Genomic DNA, 19,329 nt, shown 5'->3' on the forward strand with positions numbered 1-19,329 from the left:
ATTATCTTGAGAATGGATGTTTGTGGATTTTGAACAAATGTCTATGTAAAACGGCCCTTGCCTGCTGCAGTGTTATAAACCAACAGAGTAAAATTTATGGGAATTAAACATTCAATTCCTTCCATTTGGCATAGAAATTCATGACAAAGTGAATTTAAAAATCGTTATATTGTGAATTCTTGTGTGAATGGGATCAGTTTGTTATTTGGATACTTTGGCTATTTTAAATTTTATTTTTAGCCTTTTCTTAAGAATGGCATAGATGTTTAGATCTAGTAATTGAATTTAGATGAATTTAATTGATTTGATTACACTGATGAATATGAATTTTTTGTTTGGTATTTACTATTTGTTTTAACGTTTAACTTATGTTAAGCATTTTGTTGAACAAAATCATTTCTTTTTTTTCTAAAATAATAACTTGTTTCTGTTAATGCAGTTTATTGGTTTGAAATTGGGGAGCGTGCAGAGGAACAGACGGAAGAAAAAACAGAAAGAATTGAGAGCAGAAATCATCAAGCGACAGAAAGACAAGGAGCATGCTCGGGACACGAATGAGAGGAAAAAAATAGGAAAAAATTGAAAGAGACTGATTTAGACAGCATTCGCAGAGATTATCCGAATTTGGTCTACTCCAAATGTGATGATCTACAGGACATTTGTAATGGAAAAGTAGGGGCAGAAAGGCATGTCATGCATGGTTTGAAGAGCAAAACCTTGTAGTTTACAATGCCAACATTGAAAGGTTGAGGAAAAACAAGGTGTACAGAGTTGCTTATGGTTGCAATCTGAGGAGTATGATGATGCTACTGATTATGCTATGTCAATGTACCAGCCAGCAACTGATCTTCTCCATGAAGACTTAGTCTTTTACTGGAAATTGTAATTTCTTTACCTGTTTGTTATGGACCAATCATATAATAGAATAATATTAAAGTTCGGATCTTGAGAATATCACAATTTTGAATTTTCAAGGCAGTCTGGGTGTTTATAACTATTTCCGTCACAACGGTCAATTTTGTAATTAGCTACAATTAGGTAACTAACTAATTAAATGCTTTAATTTCAGGTCATCCAAGTAAGATGTATCATATTTGTTTCAGACTGCTTCTATCTACAGTAACTGAAAATTTCATTCAGTTCTCTTCTTTTTTAAGAAAGTGATGGGCTTTTATGTCAATTGACTGTCCTCGATCACAGCTTTTGTGTTGTCAGTGGAACAGCAATAGGGAACAAGATGCTAATTTCCGAGAATGAAAATGACCATAACCTTTTTAATACTGAAGATATGAAAGTGAATTAGGTATCAAATTAAACTTCTTTTTATGCTTTATCTGATGGATCAATTACAGGCTTGATTTTTTAAATCTCAAAATGTTGACATTCCTACAGTGTTGCAATACAAATAATGGCATTATATACTGCATTTATTAATACAAAATAATACCTGGTCACGCCCAATCATAATTATTCAAAAATATTTGATGTGTCACTTTATTTGTTCAATCAACCACAATAATATTTGGTTGTTTCAATGACTCAAGCACGTAATTGAGTAAAACGTAATTCGGCTTGCCTTATAAATAGCAAAGCTAGCCCTGTCCAGCATTGGACTTACTCAGTGGACCCACAACACCAAAACCCAGCTGGATCTAACATAAAATGGAATCAAGGGAGGATAAGGCAGCTGGTAAGTGCTCTTTAAAACTAAGACCATATGAAGAGAATTATACAAACTTGAACTTGCCTCATGTTGTGTTTGCTGAAATTGTATATCATAAATCTCCAACGATAAACTGAATGAGTCACCCAGAGAGAAGACCAGTAACATGATCTTCTTCTTCTTCTTCTTCTTCTTCTTGCGTGTAAGACAACTTGTTCTGTTTGATCTTCTGTTTGTGCACGCCAGGTTGATTGCATTTGTTGAAACAGGGTGGACCACGTGAAGGTTGCAATCTCCCACCCCACATGATCTTCACTCGTGCTGTTTAACGGGCATCCATAGAAACATAGAAAGTGGGTGCAGGAGGAGGCCATCCAACCTCATAGATTTACTGGGTCAGATGCAGAATTGTTTTGCTCTTCCCAGGTACCAGAAGGAGTCAGGTTGTGAGCAGTTTCAGTGGCTGGCTGAGCACTCAGTAACACTTCCTTTATCACGGCTGTTGGCCCTGCTTTGCATCTGCCACTACTTCACCTGTACATTCAGGCAGATAGGAAATGTGTGATCATGAGACTAGGGTGAGCAGGTGGTACAGATGTCCGTCCGTCCCCCGTCCCCCGCCCCCCTCCCTCCCTCCCTCCCTCCCTCCCTCCCCTCCCTCCCCTCCCTCCCCTCCCTCCCCTCCCTCTTAACTTCATGGACTGCAGGCATAAATAGCCACCTAAAGTTCTGATACTGTGGTGCAAAGACGTGACCCAAAACAAATTAAGATTTAGGATTAGATATATCCTGGATGTTTGGGAAAGGGAAAGTAAGAAGTCACAGAGATTGTAGAATATCACTGAGGAAGATATTGGATTGCTGAAAGGAGAGAATGTTCTTGGGTGATAAAGGACAAAAGCCACATAATTTGAGTTAAGAAATAAAAGTACCATTGCACTTCTGGGTGTATTCTATTGGCTAACATGTAAAAAGAATGAAGTGTAGAAAATTTGTGGGGAAATTTATAAAGATATATAAGAATTATTAAGTACCACTAAAGGGTGATGTCAACTATCCAATTGGATTGGGGTAGTAGTTGGGCAAGATTTACTTGGTTAAAGTTATTGAAGTGTGTTCATGAGAATTTTTTGCATCAATATGTTTCCAGTCCAATGAGGGAAGAGGCAGTAATGGATCCATTTATGCAGAATGGCAGGGGTTAATTGGGTAATCATTTAGAATGTAGTGATCATACATTAGTTATGGGGAAAAAACAAGATTCTGAGATTCTGCCATTTAGCCTTTTAAACAGCAGCTGCATGTGACCAGTACTGACAGATACAAAAACCTGGCACATACTATAGGGACAGATATGTGGCATTGATTATGCTGGTTCAGTCCATAGCTAGAGTCAATGGGAAGGGCATTTGCTTTAGATTAATAATGAAGGAAATTTCTGAAAATACCAATTTGGTCGGTCAGCATTCACAGAAAAGACACATGTTTTATTCAGTTACTGTTCTGATCCTACCTGGATTTGTGCTCAATGGGCTGAATAGCATCTTGAGTGTGTAGCTTTTTGGTGTATTGCTAGTGGCTCCAGTTCTGTTTGAATCCTACAATTGTGCCCCCTCCCTCAAGAATCAGGATTTGATGAGGGAAGAATATTGGTCTCGTGTTAACCACATGGTGCCAAGAAGCATGTGAAATACCAGCCATGTAAACACTGCCATTCCATTCTTCCCACTCCCAGTAAGCGCAGATAATGTCCCAGATGTCTGCAGTCTGTACAAAGTCTACAGCTGCTCAGGTGAAGCTCTGTTCTTGCCTCTCCAATCAGCCTTGACCAGAAGGAATCCCACACCCCACCCCCCCACACCACCCCACACCACCCCTCCCCCCAAACCATCCCACACCACCCCACACCACCCCACCCCCCACACACCACCCCCATACCACCATACCACCTCCCTGCCACTCCCACACCACCCGACCCCCCCTCCCACACCACCCCCCCTTCTCCCTCACCACCCCTCCCTCTCCCACACAAACCCCTCATCTCACCCCTCTCTCTCCTCCTTCACCCCCCCCTCTCTCCCCTTTCTCCCTCACCCCCCTCTCTCCCCTCTCTCCCCCCCCTCTCCCCCCCCCCTCCCTTTTCCCCTCTCCCCTTCCCTTTCCCCCCTCCCCTTCCTCCCCCCCTCTCTTCCCCCCCTCCCCCCCCTTCTCCCCCTTCCCTCCCCTCCCCTCCCCCCTCTCTCCCCCCCTCTCTCTCCTCCCCCTCTCTTCCTCCCCTCTCTCCCCCCTCTCTTCCCCCTCTCGTCCCCCCATCCTCCCCTCTCTCCCCTCCCTCACCCCCCCTCTCTCCCCCCTCTCCCCCTCCCCTCTCCCCCTCCCCCTCTCCCCTCTCCCCCCCTTTCTCCCCCCTCATCACCCCCCTCTCCCCCTTTTCTCTCCCCCCCTCCCCTCCCTCACCTACCCCCTCTCTCCCCCCTTTCTCCCCCCTCTCACCCCCCTCTCTCCCCCCTCCCCTCCCTCACCCACCCACCCTCTCCCCCTTTCTCGTCCCCCCCCCTCCCCTCCCTCACCCCCCCCTCTCTCCCCTCCTCTCTCCCCCCTCTCCCTCCTCCCCCTCCTCGCCCCCTCCTCTCTCCCCCCCTCTCTCCCCCCCCCTCTCTCCCCCTCTCCCCTCTCTCCCCCCTCCCCTCTCTCACCCCCCTCCCCCCCTCTCCTCCCCCCTCTCCCCCCTCTCTCCCCCCTCACTCCCCCCATTTCCCCCCTCTCTCCCTCACACTCTCTCCCCTCCCTCACCCCCCCTCCCTTTTCCCCCTCTCCCCCCTTCCCTTTCCCCTCTCCCCTCTCTCCCCCACCATCTCCCCCTCCTCTCCCTCCTCTCCTCCCCTCTCTCATACCCTCTCTCCCCCTCTCTCCCCCCTATCTCCTACCCTCTCTCCCCCCATCATCTCCCCCCTCTCTCCCCCCTCTTCCCACCTTCACCCCTACCCCCCTCTCTCCCCCCCTCTCCCCCTCTCTCCCCTCACTCTCTCCCCCCTCTATACCCCCATCATCTCTTCCCCCTTCATCCCTCCCCCCCTCTCTCCCCCCTCTCTCTCTCTCCCCCTCTCTCTCCCCCCCTCTCCCCCCCCCCCCCTCCTCCCCCCCCCTCCCCCTCTCCTCCCCCCCCTCTCCCCCCCCTCCTCCCCTGTGAGTGGTGGTTAGTGTGCGTGTGACGCCGAATGCCGCCCCCCCTGCAACCGCTCATCGGGGGAACCCGTTATTTCCAGCTGTTGATGCCCGTTATTTCCAGCTGTTGACGCCCATTCACCGCTCCGCCCGCCACATCTGCAGCCGATCCGCACTCCCGCAAGATGAACATCCTCAAGCTCCACACACCGGTGCGCCGACATTTTGTAAGCTTGTGATTATAAACACGTCATGTATATATAATAACACCATTAATTATTTGCCTGTACAAAATACCAGATGTGCCTATTATTTTATAATTCTATTCTCAATGCACCTGTTAACCTTATTGCTAAGTTCAAGTGTATTATTTATAAACAATACGTGCAGGAGGAGGCCATTTGGCGCTTCGAGCCAGCACCGCAATTCAATGTGATCATGCCTGATCATCCCCAATCAGTACCAATCTCTATACTTATAAAACTCTGATCTTGGATGTGTGTGTATTTGTGCAATGTTCGTGTGCGTTTCCCCGTATGATACTTCCCGGTACTAATTTCTTTACAATTTAAAAAGTTTGCGGTTATTTACTCTTTAAATTTACCTGAATCAAAAATCTCCATCTTTCCAGAAACCACTGTACCATCTACAAGTACAGAGGCAGCTACAACAGCTTCAAGCAACACACCAGGTCCCGCATCAGCGACAGTAGAAACAACTACAGGCAGCACTAGTGCATCTACAACTGAAGCTACCACCACCAGCACGACCACACCACATACACCCACTGGTGAGTCCGGTATGCAAGAGTAATGCAAAATAAAAATGTTCCTTACACATCCAGTGAATAAGAATCATTACAGTAGAACAGGTTAACATGGATTGGCCATGTGTGTTCCGTGGCGTACACAGTTGGCCTATCTTCTGTCAAACAATCCACAGATTTTGTTTCCAAACTCTTTGGTCCCTTGAAAACAAATATGGTCTACTTTCCAGAATATTGAAGAAAATTATCATGTTGATACAAAAAAAGGCAAAATTGTAGTTCAATACATTTTCTGCCCCAATAACACCAGTCTTTACATTTACCTGAATCAAAAATCTCCACCTTTCCAGGAACCACTGTACCATCTACAAGTACAGAGGCAGCTACAACAGCTTCAAGCAACACATCAGTTCCCACATCAACGACAGTAGAAACAACTACCGGCAGCACACTCAACCTCTCCCCCCTCCACCTCTCCCCCTCCTCTTCTCTCCCCTCCAACTCTCCCCCTCCCCTCATCCTTCCTCCTCTCCTCTCCCCCTCCTCTCTCTCCCCCTCCTCTCTCTCCCCCTCCTCTCTCTCCCCCTCTCTCTCTCCCCCTTTTCTCTCTCTCTCTCCCCATTTCTCTCACTCTCTCTCATCTCTCTCCCTCTACTCTCTCTCACCCTCCAATCTCTCTCCACCTCTCCCCGCCCCTCCTCCCCTCTCCTCCCCCACCCCTCTCCTCTCCCCTCCCCCTCTTCACCTCTCCTCTCTCCTCCCCTTCCCCTCCCCACCCCTCTCTACCCCCCTCACCCACCCTTCACTCCCCCCCTCCCCCTCTACCACCCCCACCCCTTCCCCTACACCTGTCTCCCCTTCACCCTGCCCACTCTCCTCCCCTCCCTTCCCCATCCTCATCCCCCGCTCTCCCTTCCCCTCCCCTTCCCTCTCCTCCCCCTCCCCACTCTCTCCCCATCTCGTCTCCCCTCCCCTCCCGCTCCCACCCTCTCCCCCGTCTCCCCCCTCCTCATCCCTCTCTCCTTACCCCTCTCCTCACCCCTCCCTCCTCACCCCTCTCTCCTCACCCCTCTTCCCCTCTCCTCCCCCTCCCTCCTCCACTCCCTCCCCATCCCTCTCTCCCCTTCCACCCCTCCCTTACCCCTCTCCCCCTCCCTCCCCACTCTTCCCCTTCTCTCCCCCCCTCTGCCCACCCACCTCTCCCACCTCTCCCTTCCCTCTCTCCCGCTTCCCCATCCCCTCTCCCCACCACTCACACCTGAAAAGAAAAAAATCAATATTCATACCACTAGGCTGCCCAAGCGAAATATGAGATGCTGTTCATCCAATTTGTGTTTAGCCTCACTCTGACAATGGAGGAGACCTAGGACAGAAATGTCTTTGTCGGAATGGGAAGGAGAATTAATGTGTCCAGCAACCGAGAGATCGGGTAAGTTCAGGCGGGCAGAACGAAGGTGTTCTGCAAATTGCTAAGTCTGCGTTTGGTCTCGCCGATGTATAAGAGTCCACATGTCGACCAAAACATCACCCATTTCTTCTCTCCAGAGATGCTGCCTGCCCCGCTGAGTTACTCTAGCTTTTTGTGTCTATCTTCGGTTTAAACTAGCATCTGCGTTCCTTCTTACACATGGAAACCTGATTGATGGATCACAGCCCAAAGAAACGCTCATTAAAGGACTGAACATTTACAGGACATTTGGACAAGCGCATGCTTAAGAAATGGTTAGAGGAATATGGGTTAAGTGCAGGTAAATGGGACCAGCATAGATAGACATCGTGGTCAGCATCAGAGTTGGGCTAAACAGGTTGTTTAAATGCTGAATGTCTTTTATGATTCTGTAGAAGGGGATCTATATTGAAGGACTGGGGGACAGAAAGATAAGTACTGTATCGTAATAATACAGTCAAGTTAATGCTTGATCTGTTATCTGAGATTAAATACTCCCTCCCTGGCTTTGAAAGTTCAGTTTAAACCTTTTATAGGTAGAGTATAAACAGGTTGTTATGACTCATTGCAGATTTTGATGGAGACATCCAACGGCTGGAAGACAAGGAGACTCTCTTTATGTTACTCGCTCTACACATGGAGGAGTCCCCACTCTGTGAGTCTCCAATTTCTGAACCACGTGGTGATCAGGTGATCAAGGTAGGAAAAATAACAGTAAATTTAGATTATCAAATGAAACACTAAAGAGTAGAAATTATTGACCAAAGATTTTAACTGTGTTTCATTTCTATGTAGAGCCTAAAACTCTGGTGTTAAGTTGGATGGAAAATGGCAGTAACTGGTTTGGTATTTTGCCCATCTTCTTTTTAACCTGCAGTATTTGGATATTTGGCACAAATGAAACAAACACACATGCTTCAGAGTCACGCCATACTGCTGAGAAATTAAAGCATTGTCCTAAATAGCTAGCTTACCCCTGGTAGCATAGGAAGGCACCTTACTGAGTTGCTTATGGTAAATTAAGTTTGAAGAGTTAGGTTGACCAAGATGTGAAAGCTGAGCTGTGTAGAGCATTTGTGCGTATGTTATTGCAGGACCAGTTTGTTGTTGGAATAAAGTTAGCTAGTTCTTCCAAAAAGTACTTGATGGGAATAAAAATTGTTATGGAGGATCGGAAGTGGGTAAAACTGAATGAGATTTAAAAATCTTTAAAGAGTCTTCTTCCTTGGTACGGCGCCTGATGTCAGAATTGAGATCTGTGAGTCATTACGCATTATCATTCAACACACATTTTCTTTCTAATCTAACTGGACCCTTAGGAAGACTACAGCTTTCAAGTAAATGTTTTCTGGCGAATAACAGGAAGGTGTCGGGATGTTTGTGAAAGAATGTGTATGGAGTTTGCCCATTATCCCTGTGACCCATCTGGGCTTCTGCCAGATTTTCCAGTTTCCACCTGCATCCTGATAATTTGGTAGGTTAATTGGCTGCCATAAAATGCCCCCTAATGTAGGTAACTTACAGGAGAATTGGCTTCTGAGCATGTCATGGAGAATGAGTTGCCAGTTACAGAGAAATAAACAGTTCCGTTTAGGTTATTGTCAAGTTTACTGATAGAGTGCAAGCAGAGGGGAAATAGCACTGATGGGATAACTCTGTTGAGAGCCAGTATGGATCTGATGGGCTGAATGACTGCCCTCTGTGGCATGAGTCAAAAAAGTAAGCGGTTGCCAGATCATGGCCTGCTCAGCTTAACTTCATTTCTCTGTCACTTCCAGTAGGGATGAGTACTGGGGAGAAGAGGTAGTTTTAGTGTTGTAATGAGATATTGCAGAAACAGGTTTGAGTCCACCTGCTCTCTCCTCACAGTCTGTTTTAGATTCAAAGAGTTACAGAACTATGTAGCACAGAAGCAGGTTATTTGGCCCATCTTGTCCACCAACTACCAAGTTGGCATACTGGGCTAGTCTCAATTGCCTGGATTTGGGCCATATACTTCTAAACCCTTCCTATCCATATATCTGTCCAAAAGTCTTTTAAAAGTTGTAATTGTATCCACCAACTGAAGATTGGCCTCTGTGGGGCAGGAGATGAAACTTTGTAGGCAAGAATTTCATTGTACTCACCGTAGTTGGGCCTGTGACCATAGACTCGACTTGACTTCACTTGACGAGCATTGCAACTTCAATCGAAAGTTATGTATTAGTGCAGGAGAGGAGTTGTTGAAAGGAAAATGTTTAATGACGCTACCCAGATTCAGCATACTCTAAAAAATCAACAGATTGATTTCTAGGACAGGGGTTGGAAATGGGAATGGGGAGTGGATTGGAGGCATTATCTCCTTTGGTGAGATTAAACAGAATGGGCCCATAACCTTCAGAGTGTCAGTGGTGATTTATATAAACCATCAAAACTCTTACGGGTCTTGGCAGGACAGACACAATGATGATGTTTCCCTTTGCTGGTGTAGAAGTAGTCTCAAGGTACCAAAAGGTGAATCTATAGAAATTTCCACCTGAAGGCAATGGAGGCTTAGATGCTGAGTGTATGCAAGGCAGAGATCAGTAGATTATGGGATATTGAGGCAATGAAGGGATGTGAGGTTGGGGCAGCATTGATTGTAACCTCACTAAAGCCTTTGAATCCATTACTTAGATGGGATCATTACTTAAAATGTCCTCAAATTCGGCTGCCCAGCGGGATTTATCTTTATTCACTGTTTGCTTCAAAATGATATACATGCTGTGATCTAAACCAATTAGTGTTGGCCAGTGTCAACAAAGCTGCAACACAATTTTCTACACCTGACCTCCAACAAAACTATCGTGAGAGTGGAGCTAATCTTTGGGAATATTGGGAAGCGTATCCCAACTTCACTTTCGAGTATGATGAAGAAGGGTGAGGATGCTCAGTTATAAAGGTCACTGGAAGACATTCAACAAATGGCCTTATTTTAAAGGCAATGGAATCAGGAGGGAGTGACATTTTTAATATGAAATTGGTGCATTTATTGCTGCTGGATGTTTTCCAAAAGTTTACATTAGTTTTGTGTAAGGATAAACTTTGGATAGATGATTCGCTTCCGTTTTTATCTGATGGAAACTGGTGCAGTGGACACCGCTGAGAACATGATTAGTTTAAATCCTTGTGGTACATGTCTGCTGTTGGCCATGTCTATATTTATAATACATTTTCAAGTGACCCATTCATTATTCTGGTTTAATTCACATCTTTTCTCACAGATTAATAAAACTGGGATTGTCGTGTGCGAGTCCACTTCCATCCAGCGAATCGTGGCAATGGACTGCTCTCGGAAACAGCTACATGCCGTGCAGCGCGTCATGATGAACCTGACGACAATGGCAAAAGGGTGCAACGTGTACCTCTCCAGGAAACCCTGCACTGAATGCGCAAAATGTCTAGTTCAAGGCAAGACATACTTTACAAAATCATTGACCTCAGAGCAGTTCTTTTCCACTGTGCCCTTCCCAAATGTCCTGCTGCTGGCTGTCGGAATGAAGATGTCCTTGATTCTCAACCAAGTACTTTCTTTCATATGATTGGGAATGAGGATTGTGAGGCAATTCATAAGGTCCTAGGTAGAACCCAAGGGGAGACCTGGACAATGAAGAAGGGTCCCCAACATTTGCCTGCTCATGTCCTTTCAGAGATGTTGCCCAACCAGCTTAGTTACTCCAGAATTTTCTACGTAAGAGGTTCTACGCAAGATTCTAGCAACTGCAGTTCCTTGTGTCTCAAGATCCTGAGATCGATGCAGATGATAGAGTGACTTAGTCATCAGCAATTAAATCTCACTTCCTCATTATTGATAAAGTGATTGGTTGTGAACAATTGTCATAGATCTCTCATTCCAAGCACTTGTACAGGCACCCATCCCAGCCAAGCTTTTCTTTAAACGTATTTCAAATCATCACTGTGTATTCTCGTACTCAGCCTTTACCTTATTGCCTGGTATTTATGTCCCCACTCTCTCAGGTACCCCACCATCGTATTTACATAGAACATAGATCAGTACAGCACAGGAATAGGCCCTTCAGCCCACAATGTCAGTGCCAAACATGATGCTAAATTAAATTAATCTCCTCTCCTTGCAGGTGACCCATTTCCTTCAATTTCTTGCATGTTCATGTGTCTATCTAAAAGCCTATTTAACATCACTATCATATTGGCTTCCAGCACCACCGCTGGCAACAAATTCAAGGCATCCATCACTTTTGTGTAATAAACCTGTCCTGCACGTCACCTTTAATCTTTCCCCCTTTCCTCTGACATTATAGCTATGTTCTCTTGTCTATGATATTTTCATCCTCAGATAAAGGTCCTGACTGTCAAGTCTATACCAGATTCTGTCTATCATATCACCAGATTCTCTCTACCCTATCTATTCCAAGTTCAGAATGTCTAACCTCTCCATACCCTTTTGACTTGTTTCTTTATCAGGTTTTTTATTGACTTCTTGTAGCACGAAAGGAGACTATTGCTAGCTCTCGTCAAGTCAATCTCAAACCTCTTCCCTTCTCCCTGTGGCATTATTCTCTCTTGCATCCCACTCATCTTTTCCCCATTTGGTTTGTTTGTAACAGCTGTTAATTTCTAAAACAAATGGAAAATCAAAGGATCTGGATTATAGTTAGTAAATGGATTTGTTTTGATTCCAAATTAGTAAATAATTCAAGCATAATGCCTGACACTTTCTTGCCATTATAGGAGGGGTACGATCTGTACATTTCTGGCCCAAGGACGCAGAATATAGCCTCAACAATGACAAGAAAGATTTCTACGAAACCAACCAGATTTTCAGAAAGAGCAACACGTTAATGGTGCCATTCATCCCGATCATCAAAGTTAATATTGACGACAATCTGTGCCACCGGACCCGCAGGAAGAAGTGTAAACAATGTCAGAAATCCACTTCCAGCTTAGAGGAGGAGCTGAATACCAACTGGATGGGTTGTGGCTTTGCTCCCCAGTCAGACCCAGAAGGCACGAACGCCATGATCAAGAGCACAGTGTGCAGCTACTATGCACTCTTAAATTGTAGCCATGGCACCATGCCTGAGCATGAGGAGATCTCCCTGGGCATTGCTACTCATTGTCTGCAACTTTGCTTCCTGCTGGCTGCTCGTTCAGGTTTGTAACTGAGTAGTAATCCTGGTATAGTGTCAGCATCGAACATCTCAGTGCTGATTTCACCAGATTTCACTCCATTCAAACCCTCTAACCCATTCAGTCACTGGGTTATATTCTGGCTGATTTGGATCTCAATAATTAACTGATTTTGGTCCATATCTCTTGGTATCTGGCATGACAAATTTCTTTCAAAGTCATAGAGTCAAACACCACAGACACAGGCCCTTCAGCCCACCGTGTTCATGAAACTTGTGGATTGTATCTGATACCAGTACCTCCTCTGTCAATGAGTTCCGGATATCAGTCACTCTCTGTGTAAAAACCTTTCCCCTCAAACCCCCTTTAAAACTCCTTCTCATCTTAATACTTTGCCTTCTTGTTTGTGATATACTCACCAAGGGCAAACACTTTCTGACTATTTATCCATCAATGCCTCATAAATTGATTGGCATTTATCATATCACTCCTCAGGCTTCTGTACTCAGTCCCAAAGGACCACAACCTAAAACATTGTCTGTCTATTCCCCTCCACAAATGATGCCTGGCCTGCTGAATTTATCCAGTGCTATGTTTTTTCTCATTATAGGCTGTGGGCCGAGCATCAAAAATGTGTCTAGAAATCAGTTTTTGTGACCCAAGTCACCGAACTACATTTAATTTTCCACAGATTTAGATGAAATATAATTGAGAAGGATGTCATAACTCCTCATTGCCAAACGTTGCACATTAATGAATTAAACTAATTAGAAAATGAGATCAGGAAAGTAAGTGCCTTCTAGTGGCCAATGCCCGTATTACACCATGGGCAGCCTATTTCCGTGTTGCAGTCCATTTAAACTATATATTATTATACCTATATATATGACTTGTAAATATGACTGTAATCATATATAATTAAGTATAATTATATTATATAAAAATAATATGATGAATATAATTGTGTGTTTTTTTAATGACACGGTCGCAGAGGTCCTGTTCCTGGACCAGCCTAATTAATGGGTGAGGGCAGTTCTTGTGGGTTCCTCCCTTTACTGAACCCCACTGACTGCCAGTGTGCAGAGTGGGGGTCACGGCCATAGTGGGACTGGGTGGTAGACCTGTAAGAGACCTGTCTTATTCTGCAAGGCATCTTCCAGTCGCTTCAATAGGAAATGTAATGAGACTGCAGCAGAGGTCCCAAGTTTTAAGGGCTCATGAACCTGCCTAATTAAAGGGTCAGGACAGATCCTCTGGGTTCCCCCTTTTACTGAACTCCACTGACTGCCATAGTGGGGAGAGTGGGGGTAATGGCCATAGTGGGACTGGGGCAGTGCCAGGCTGGGTGGCAGACTTGTAAGAGACCTGTCTTATTTCTGATGTAAGTGTCACATCCTGACCAAGAATCAAATGCTCTGATGTTTACTCGATAAGTATTAATTTTAAGCTTCAATGAGCCTTAATATATGATAGAGACCCCCCCGATGGTGTCTTTGCAAATGAGGACTATTACCTTTAACCTAAAATAACCCTAAAAGTGTTGCATTGTTTGAGTATCTGTAGTTTGTGTGTGTGTCTGTGTACACCTGTCAAACGTGTATCTGTGGACGTGTGGATGTAAGTGTGTAAGTATGTGTGGATGGATGTATGTGTGAATGAATGGATGTGTCAATGTATGTGTGGATGTGTGTGTAGATGTATGTGTGTGCATGGATGTGTACATGTATGTCTGTGTGCGGATGGATGTGTGTGTGCGCGGATGTATGTGTGCATGTATGTGTGTGTGTGTGTGTGTGCATGCATGGAAGTGTGCGTACGGATGGATGTGTATGTGGATGTGTGTATGTATGTGTGGATGGGTGGGCTGTTGCATTGTCATTCACCAGCACGCCATTATCATAAGTAATTCACTCATTGTTTAAATAATTTGACCAAATAAACAGTGAAACGATCGACACTAAAATAAAACTTTATATAATCATTTATTTCCCCAATTTATTTGTTTACATTACATCTGATCGTCATCTGAATATTCTTCATCAGATTCCAAGTCTTTTGATAAGTTTTGATAAGTCCATTGATAAGTTAGTTCAGGTTCACGTGGAGGGTCAGGCAGAGGCTACAAAAAAAAAACATCTCATAGTCATTAAGTCTGCATGGACTTCAATTCATAACATTTCAACCTCTTCTTAATGTTAATGAGAATAACACTTACTACCATAGACAAATTAGTTCCTTCAAGTTCACATACACCAATTCATTTCTACATAAACATCAGCCATTTCTGACCATTTCTCACTCCAATGGCAGCCTAAAAAGTGCAATGAATATCCTTCCGTTTTTCTCCCATGGTCGGAGCCTGGAAACGGCTGCTACGGACGGCACTATGTACAGCCCCCCCCCCCCCCCCCCCCCCCCCGCTCGCGGAGATGATCCGCGGCTCCGTGTTCGCGAATCGGCCGCTTCTTAATTGAGACTGCGGCTTCACTATGTTAAGTACATAGACCCCGCGATCGGAGCACTTTTTCCCGGTAAATTAACGCAGGCAACTCCGAGATTAGATGTTAAAGACTTATTAGACTACAACAAGCTGGCATTAGTGAAAATGTTTAATTTACCTTGTGTTATGCATACACATAATTTAGGCCCCCAACTTCATGAGTGAATGAGTGAGTGAACGAGTGACTGAATGAATGAATGAATGAATGAATGAATGAATGAATGAATGAATGAATGAGTGAGTGAGTGAGTGAGTGAATGAGTGAATGAAGGAATGAAGGAATGAATGAGTGAATGAATGAATAAGTGAATGAATGAAGGAATGAAAGAGTGAGCGAATGAGTGAGTGAATGAGTGAATGAACGAGTGAGTGAATGAGTGAGTGAATGAATGAGTGAAGGAATGAGTGAGTGAATGAGTGAAGGAATGAAGGAATGAATGAATGAAGGAATGAATGAGTGAGTGAGTGAATGAGTGAATGAATGAAGGAATGAATGAGTGAGTGAGTGAGTGAGTGAGTGAGTGAGTGAGTGAGTGAGTGAGTGAGTGAGTGAGTGAGTGAGTGAGTGAGTGAATGAATGTACAGCCTCCAAATCTAATTTTTTCACATTATAAAAGGGTGCAATTAAATTAATGAAAGTCCATACAGGTTAATTTTCATAAATTCAGACTAGATCTTACCTTTCAGTTTGAGTTGATTCACAAAGTTTCACTGGTTTCACAACTTTGTGTTGCAGCATCTCAGCAGGGACTTTGCTTTCAAGACTTTCTTCCACTTCTATCCACTTAGCTGCAAATTCTTCAGACTTCTTAATGCTTTTCTCACCAAATTCAATTACCCTGCTGCAAGTTTCCACGACATGTATTCCACAGAACTAGAAAGAACCTTCATCGGAATCTCCAGTAAAACAGGCATCAGTAGAAGAGGACTCAGCCATGTTGTGTGCTCCCTGCCTAGCTAGCCAGAAGCAAAGCCTGTGATTGGCCAACTGGCATACAACTCAATGTTAAACGTGCTTTGATTGGACGAAAAATACCTGAAATGTTACCAGTTTTTCTCTTATTTAATAAAAATGTGCAAGTTTTGTTCTTGACGAGGTTCAGGGGTGATTTATATAATATTTTTACACAATATGTGAAAATTTAATGTAGTTCTGTGACTTGGGTCATGAAACACTGGAATAAAGCTCCTCGGCCCACAGCCTATTACAGCTGTGGTGTGTTTAAAATGGGTCAGTAAAAGGCCAGCATCTCTCTCATTGTAGCTTTCTTAGGGCTCATCACAACTCCCCAAGATCACTGGAAGTAGCAAGGCAATCAATAGAAAATAGAGACAAAGTTACTGATCAGCGATTTAGACCCAGAAATCATTTTAATTTTATTTTTCATATCCATCTTAAATTTTAAATTTAGTCTGTACTTTGCAGCATTGTAACTTTTCTAACAATTTAACACTTCTTATTTAGATGATCCAGATCGTGGTGTTGGAGCAATAATCTACAACAAGAAGCAGTATATTGTGAGTAAAGCTGCATAGCATTTTTATTCCGCCTTGGGGTCTGGATTATGTGGACAAAGTTGGCATTTCTTGCCCATTCAAACTACTCTTGAGAGGGTGATAAGCAAGTCTCTCCTTGGACGACTGGTGTCCTTTTTGTGAAGGTTCTCCCATGTGCTATAGGATTGGGAATTCCCAGATTTTGGCGCAATGACCAGGAAGGAACAATGATAAATTTCCACGTTCAGATTGTGGACGGTATTTTGGAGGTGATGTGTTCCATTGTACCTGCTGTCCTTGTCCTTCCAGATGGCGTAACATTTGTAGAACATAGAACAATACAGCTCAGGAACAAGCACTTTGGTGTGATGCCAATTTAAACAAGAACTCATTCTGCCTTGTAAGCAGATGCCCAGCTCCGAGTGGTGGAGAATCAAGCTGTTAACATACAATTACCAGGTTGCCAACAATGTCTGATTTCTTGGATGGACATCATTCTTCAGTATTCTTCCCAGCAAGCACCACAGTCTCAGGTCTGGCAGTGTCCCCATTCTATGTCCCACTACAGCCCTTGGCTCCTCATTGTTGGACCTTCTGACGGTCAACCTTGGCAACCTCTTGAGTTCTCCGACTCTGCCTTAACTCTTCCAGGGAAATGATTGTGTTTGTCAGTTTCTCATGCCTTATTGTGCAGATCATGGGCTTGCCCTCATCAGCTCCCTCTGGTCTCCTCCTCAAACACACCTCACTTATCTTCCCAGATAGAATGCAGAAGCCTCTATGAGTCATCCTCCCTGATCACAGGATTAGAGCATTGGTGTCCAGCCCTTGTGCGACCTGATGCCTCAAGAACCCACCTTGATAGGGCATCATCAGCAGGTCTCTGAAACACACATTCCCCCTACTCATGACTGAAAGAGGCCCACAATTGCAGCTCCAGAGGTCCTTGGTAGTGAGTGGATTCAACTACCTGTTCCGCCAGAAATCCCATGAGTTTACTGCCCTAGAACCTGGGAGATATCTCTTGTTTTGATGCCTTTCTTTGCCTCATAGCCAGGTGTTTGAGGTGTTTTTTGTACAAGTTTGACCTTATAACTTGCAGCAATACAAAGGACCATATGTAGCCAGATGGTAACAGTGGGGGGGGGGGTGCGGACACAATGGGAGGAGTGTGTAAATGATTGGAAGATGTAGTGGGGTAGGAACAGGCAAGTGGGAGATTAGGGGTTAGGGGTGAGGAGTGGTTGAAAAAGAAGTATGTGTGATCAGGAGAAAGAAAGAAGTGGGACACACTTAAATTGGAAAGTTCAATATTCATGCCATGGGGTTTTAGACCAACCAGGCAGAATACAAGGTGCTGATCCTCTAGTTTGCATTTGGCCTCAGTATGGCAGTGGAGGAGGCTGAGGACGGATGGTGTGGGAATGGGGAGAGGAATTATAATGGTCTGTGGGAAATCCAGGTAGCTGGTGGACAGTGCAGATGCTTGGCAAAGCGGTTGTCTAGTCTGCGCTTCATCTCACAGATCGAGAGTAAGCCACATCTCGTGTACTACATACAATAGATGAAGTTGGAGGAGATGCAAGGGAACCTCTCACCTGAAAAAGTGTTTAGATTCCTGGATAGAGGTGAGGGAGGACTGTGGAGACAGGAGACTGGTCCCTGTGGAAAGCGGCATGTGATGGGGAACGGAAGATATGATTGGGTGTAGGAAGTGTTTGTTGTTTGTACTTGATGCTACTCATCTGCACTAACAGCTGCTATCCACATAATTCCCGAAGATTGCTTCATGTCTAACAATACCTAGCAGAGTGAGACATGGTAGAAATATTTTCCAATTTTCCAATTTCTGACAGTTTTAAAGATGGATTGGAAAAGTCATTGAGGATCACGCATCTCCCAAAACCTCTTCCTGACATAATGTTTGATCTTCTTCAGTTGAATATATGGCACTGCCACAGGCTACCTCTGACATAGCCAAACCAAAGTTACTTATAGCATCCATATACAGTAAATCTGAGGCCCAATGGTGTTGGCGATTTTGATGGTCCAGGATCTGGCTCCTTCACTGGTTTGGAATATTAGCTGCAGGTTCCAAGTGCAAGTTGAGTATGGCCAGAGCTCTGGGTCAGGAATGTGAGCTAGGTATGGGCTAGTAGTGGGGGCTACCTTGCATATAGATACATTTCCCGGTGAGACTGGTGAGCTTAAAGGGAGCACCCGAAACAGGATCTGGGTCAGTTTGAAGGAAGCACAGGAAACAGGGTCCCATGTGTTGAACAGAACCAGGACAATGGTGTGTGGGAAGAGAATACAACAAACATCAACTGGTGAGTCAGATACTGAACCAGCAGGATTTCGTCGAATGGTGTGTTATCTGAGTTCTAACCGTATTATTGACAAAGCACCTATTCTTGTTCTGTAGGTTGGAGCTGGCTATAATGGGTACATCAAGAAGGCAACATATGGAAACTTCCCTCGCCATGGGCGAGGCACTATGACCAAAGCCAAATCCATGGTTCATGCAGAAGTGAACGCACTTCTCCTCAGGTTTGGCATGCTATCGGGGTTTGGGGTATGATGCCTGTGTACAATTAGTGTGTCAAATGCTTTGTTAGAGCCAACCTTTGGTCCATAGCTCCCTGAGTCAGTCCGGAAAGACATAACTGAAGACAGGCCTTGATACTGAGGAAATGTAGCCATGTGACTCAATAATCCTGGCAGTGAGGAAGAAGAAGCATATAGCTACTGGGTACCGAATCCCTGCTCTTAGAAAGGGTATGCAGGAGAGTGTGTTGTCAAAAGAACAAGGGGCTGCAGATGTTAAAAAAAAGAGCCTGCCCCGGTACTTGTAACATCCACATATCATGTACTGTCTCTCATGGGAATCCAGTACTCCACATGCACTCATCCTCTACTGTACCACATAAACCCAAACGCTGTTCCACATGTTCAACAATGGTACCCTGAGTGGCGCCGACAGACAAGAAGCCGAAGCAAAGAAGTCGAAGCAAAAGAACCAAATGAAAACGAGGCTGAAACGGCAATAAACCAAAAGAGTACGAAGATGAAACGCCTACTAACCAAATGGATGGGACGCCTAGACGCAAACTAATCAAAAGGGCGGGACGCCTGAAAGCCAACAAACCAAAAAGCTACGTAGC

At 44.6% G+C, this 19,329-nt stretch overlaps 1 protein-coding gene and 1 long non-coding RNA gene across 2 annotated transcripts; both read left to right on the top strand.

The window, feature by feature from the left end:
* The first annotated feature begins 1,634 nt into the window (after nucleotides 1–1,634).
* LOC116984261 (cytidine and dCMP deaminase domain-containing protein 1-like) lies at nucleotides 1,635–10,601 on the top strand. The gene is made up of 3 exons (XM_033038378.1): nucleotides 1,635–1,690; nucleotides 7,613–7,740; nucleotides 10,284–10,601. Exons 1-3 carry the CDS (start codon nucleotides 1,663–1,665, stop codon nucleotides 10,599–10,601), a joined length of 474 nt encoding a protein of 157 aa, XP_032894269.1. The 5' UTR covers nucleotides 1,635–1,662.
* A 1,464-nt stretch (nucleotides 10,602–12,065) lies between these two features.
* Nucleotides 12,066–18,656, top strand: LOC116983890. The gene is made up of 3 exons (XR_004414837.1): nucleotides 12,066–12,192; nucleotides 16,134–16,186; nucleotides 18,591–18,656. It is a non-coding gene; the product is annotated as an uncharacterized LOC116983890 (long non-coding RNA).
* Nucleotides 18,657–19,329: the final 673 nt, after the last annotated feature.

This window comes from Amblyraja radiata, chromosome 19 (assembly GCF_010909765.2).
Source record: "Amblyraja radiata isolate CabotCenter1 chromosome 19, sAmbRad1.1.pri, whole genome shotgun sequence".
Lineage (NCBI taxonomy): Eukaryota > Metazoa > Chordata > Chondrichthyes > Rajiformes > Rajidae > Amblyraja > Amblyraja radiata.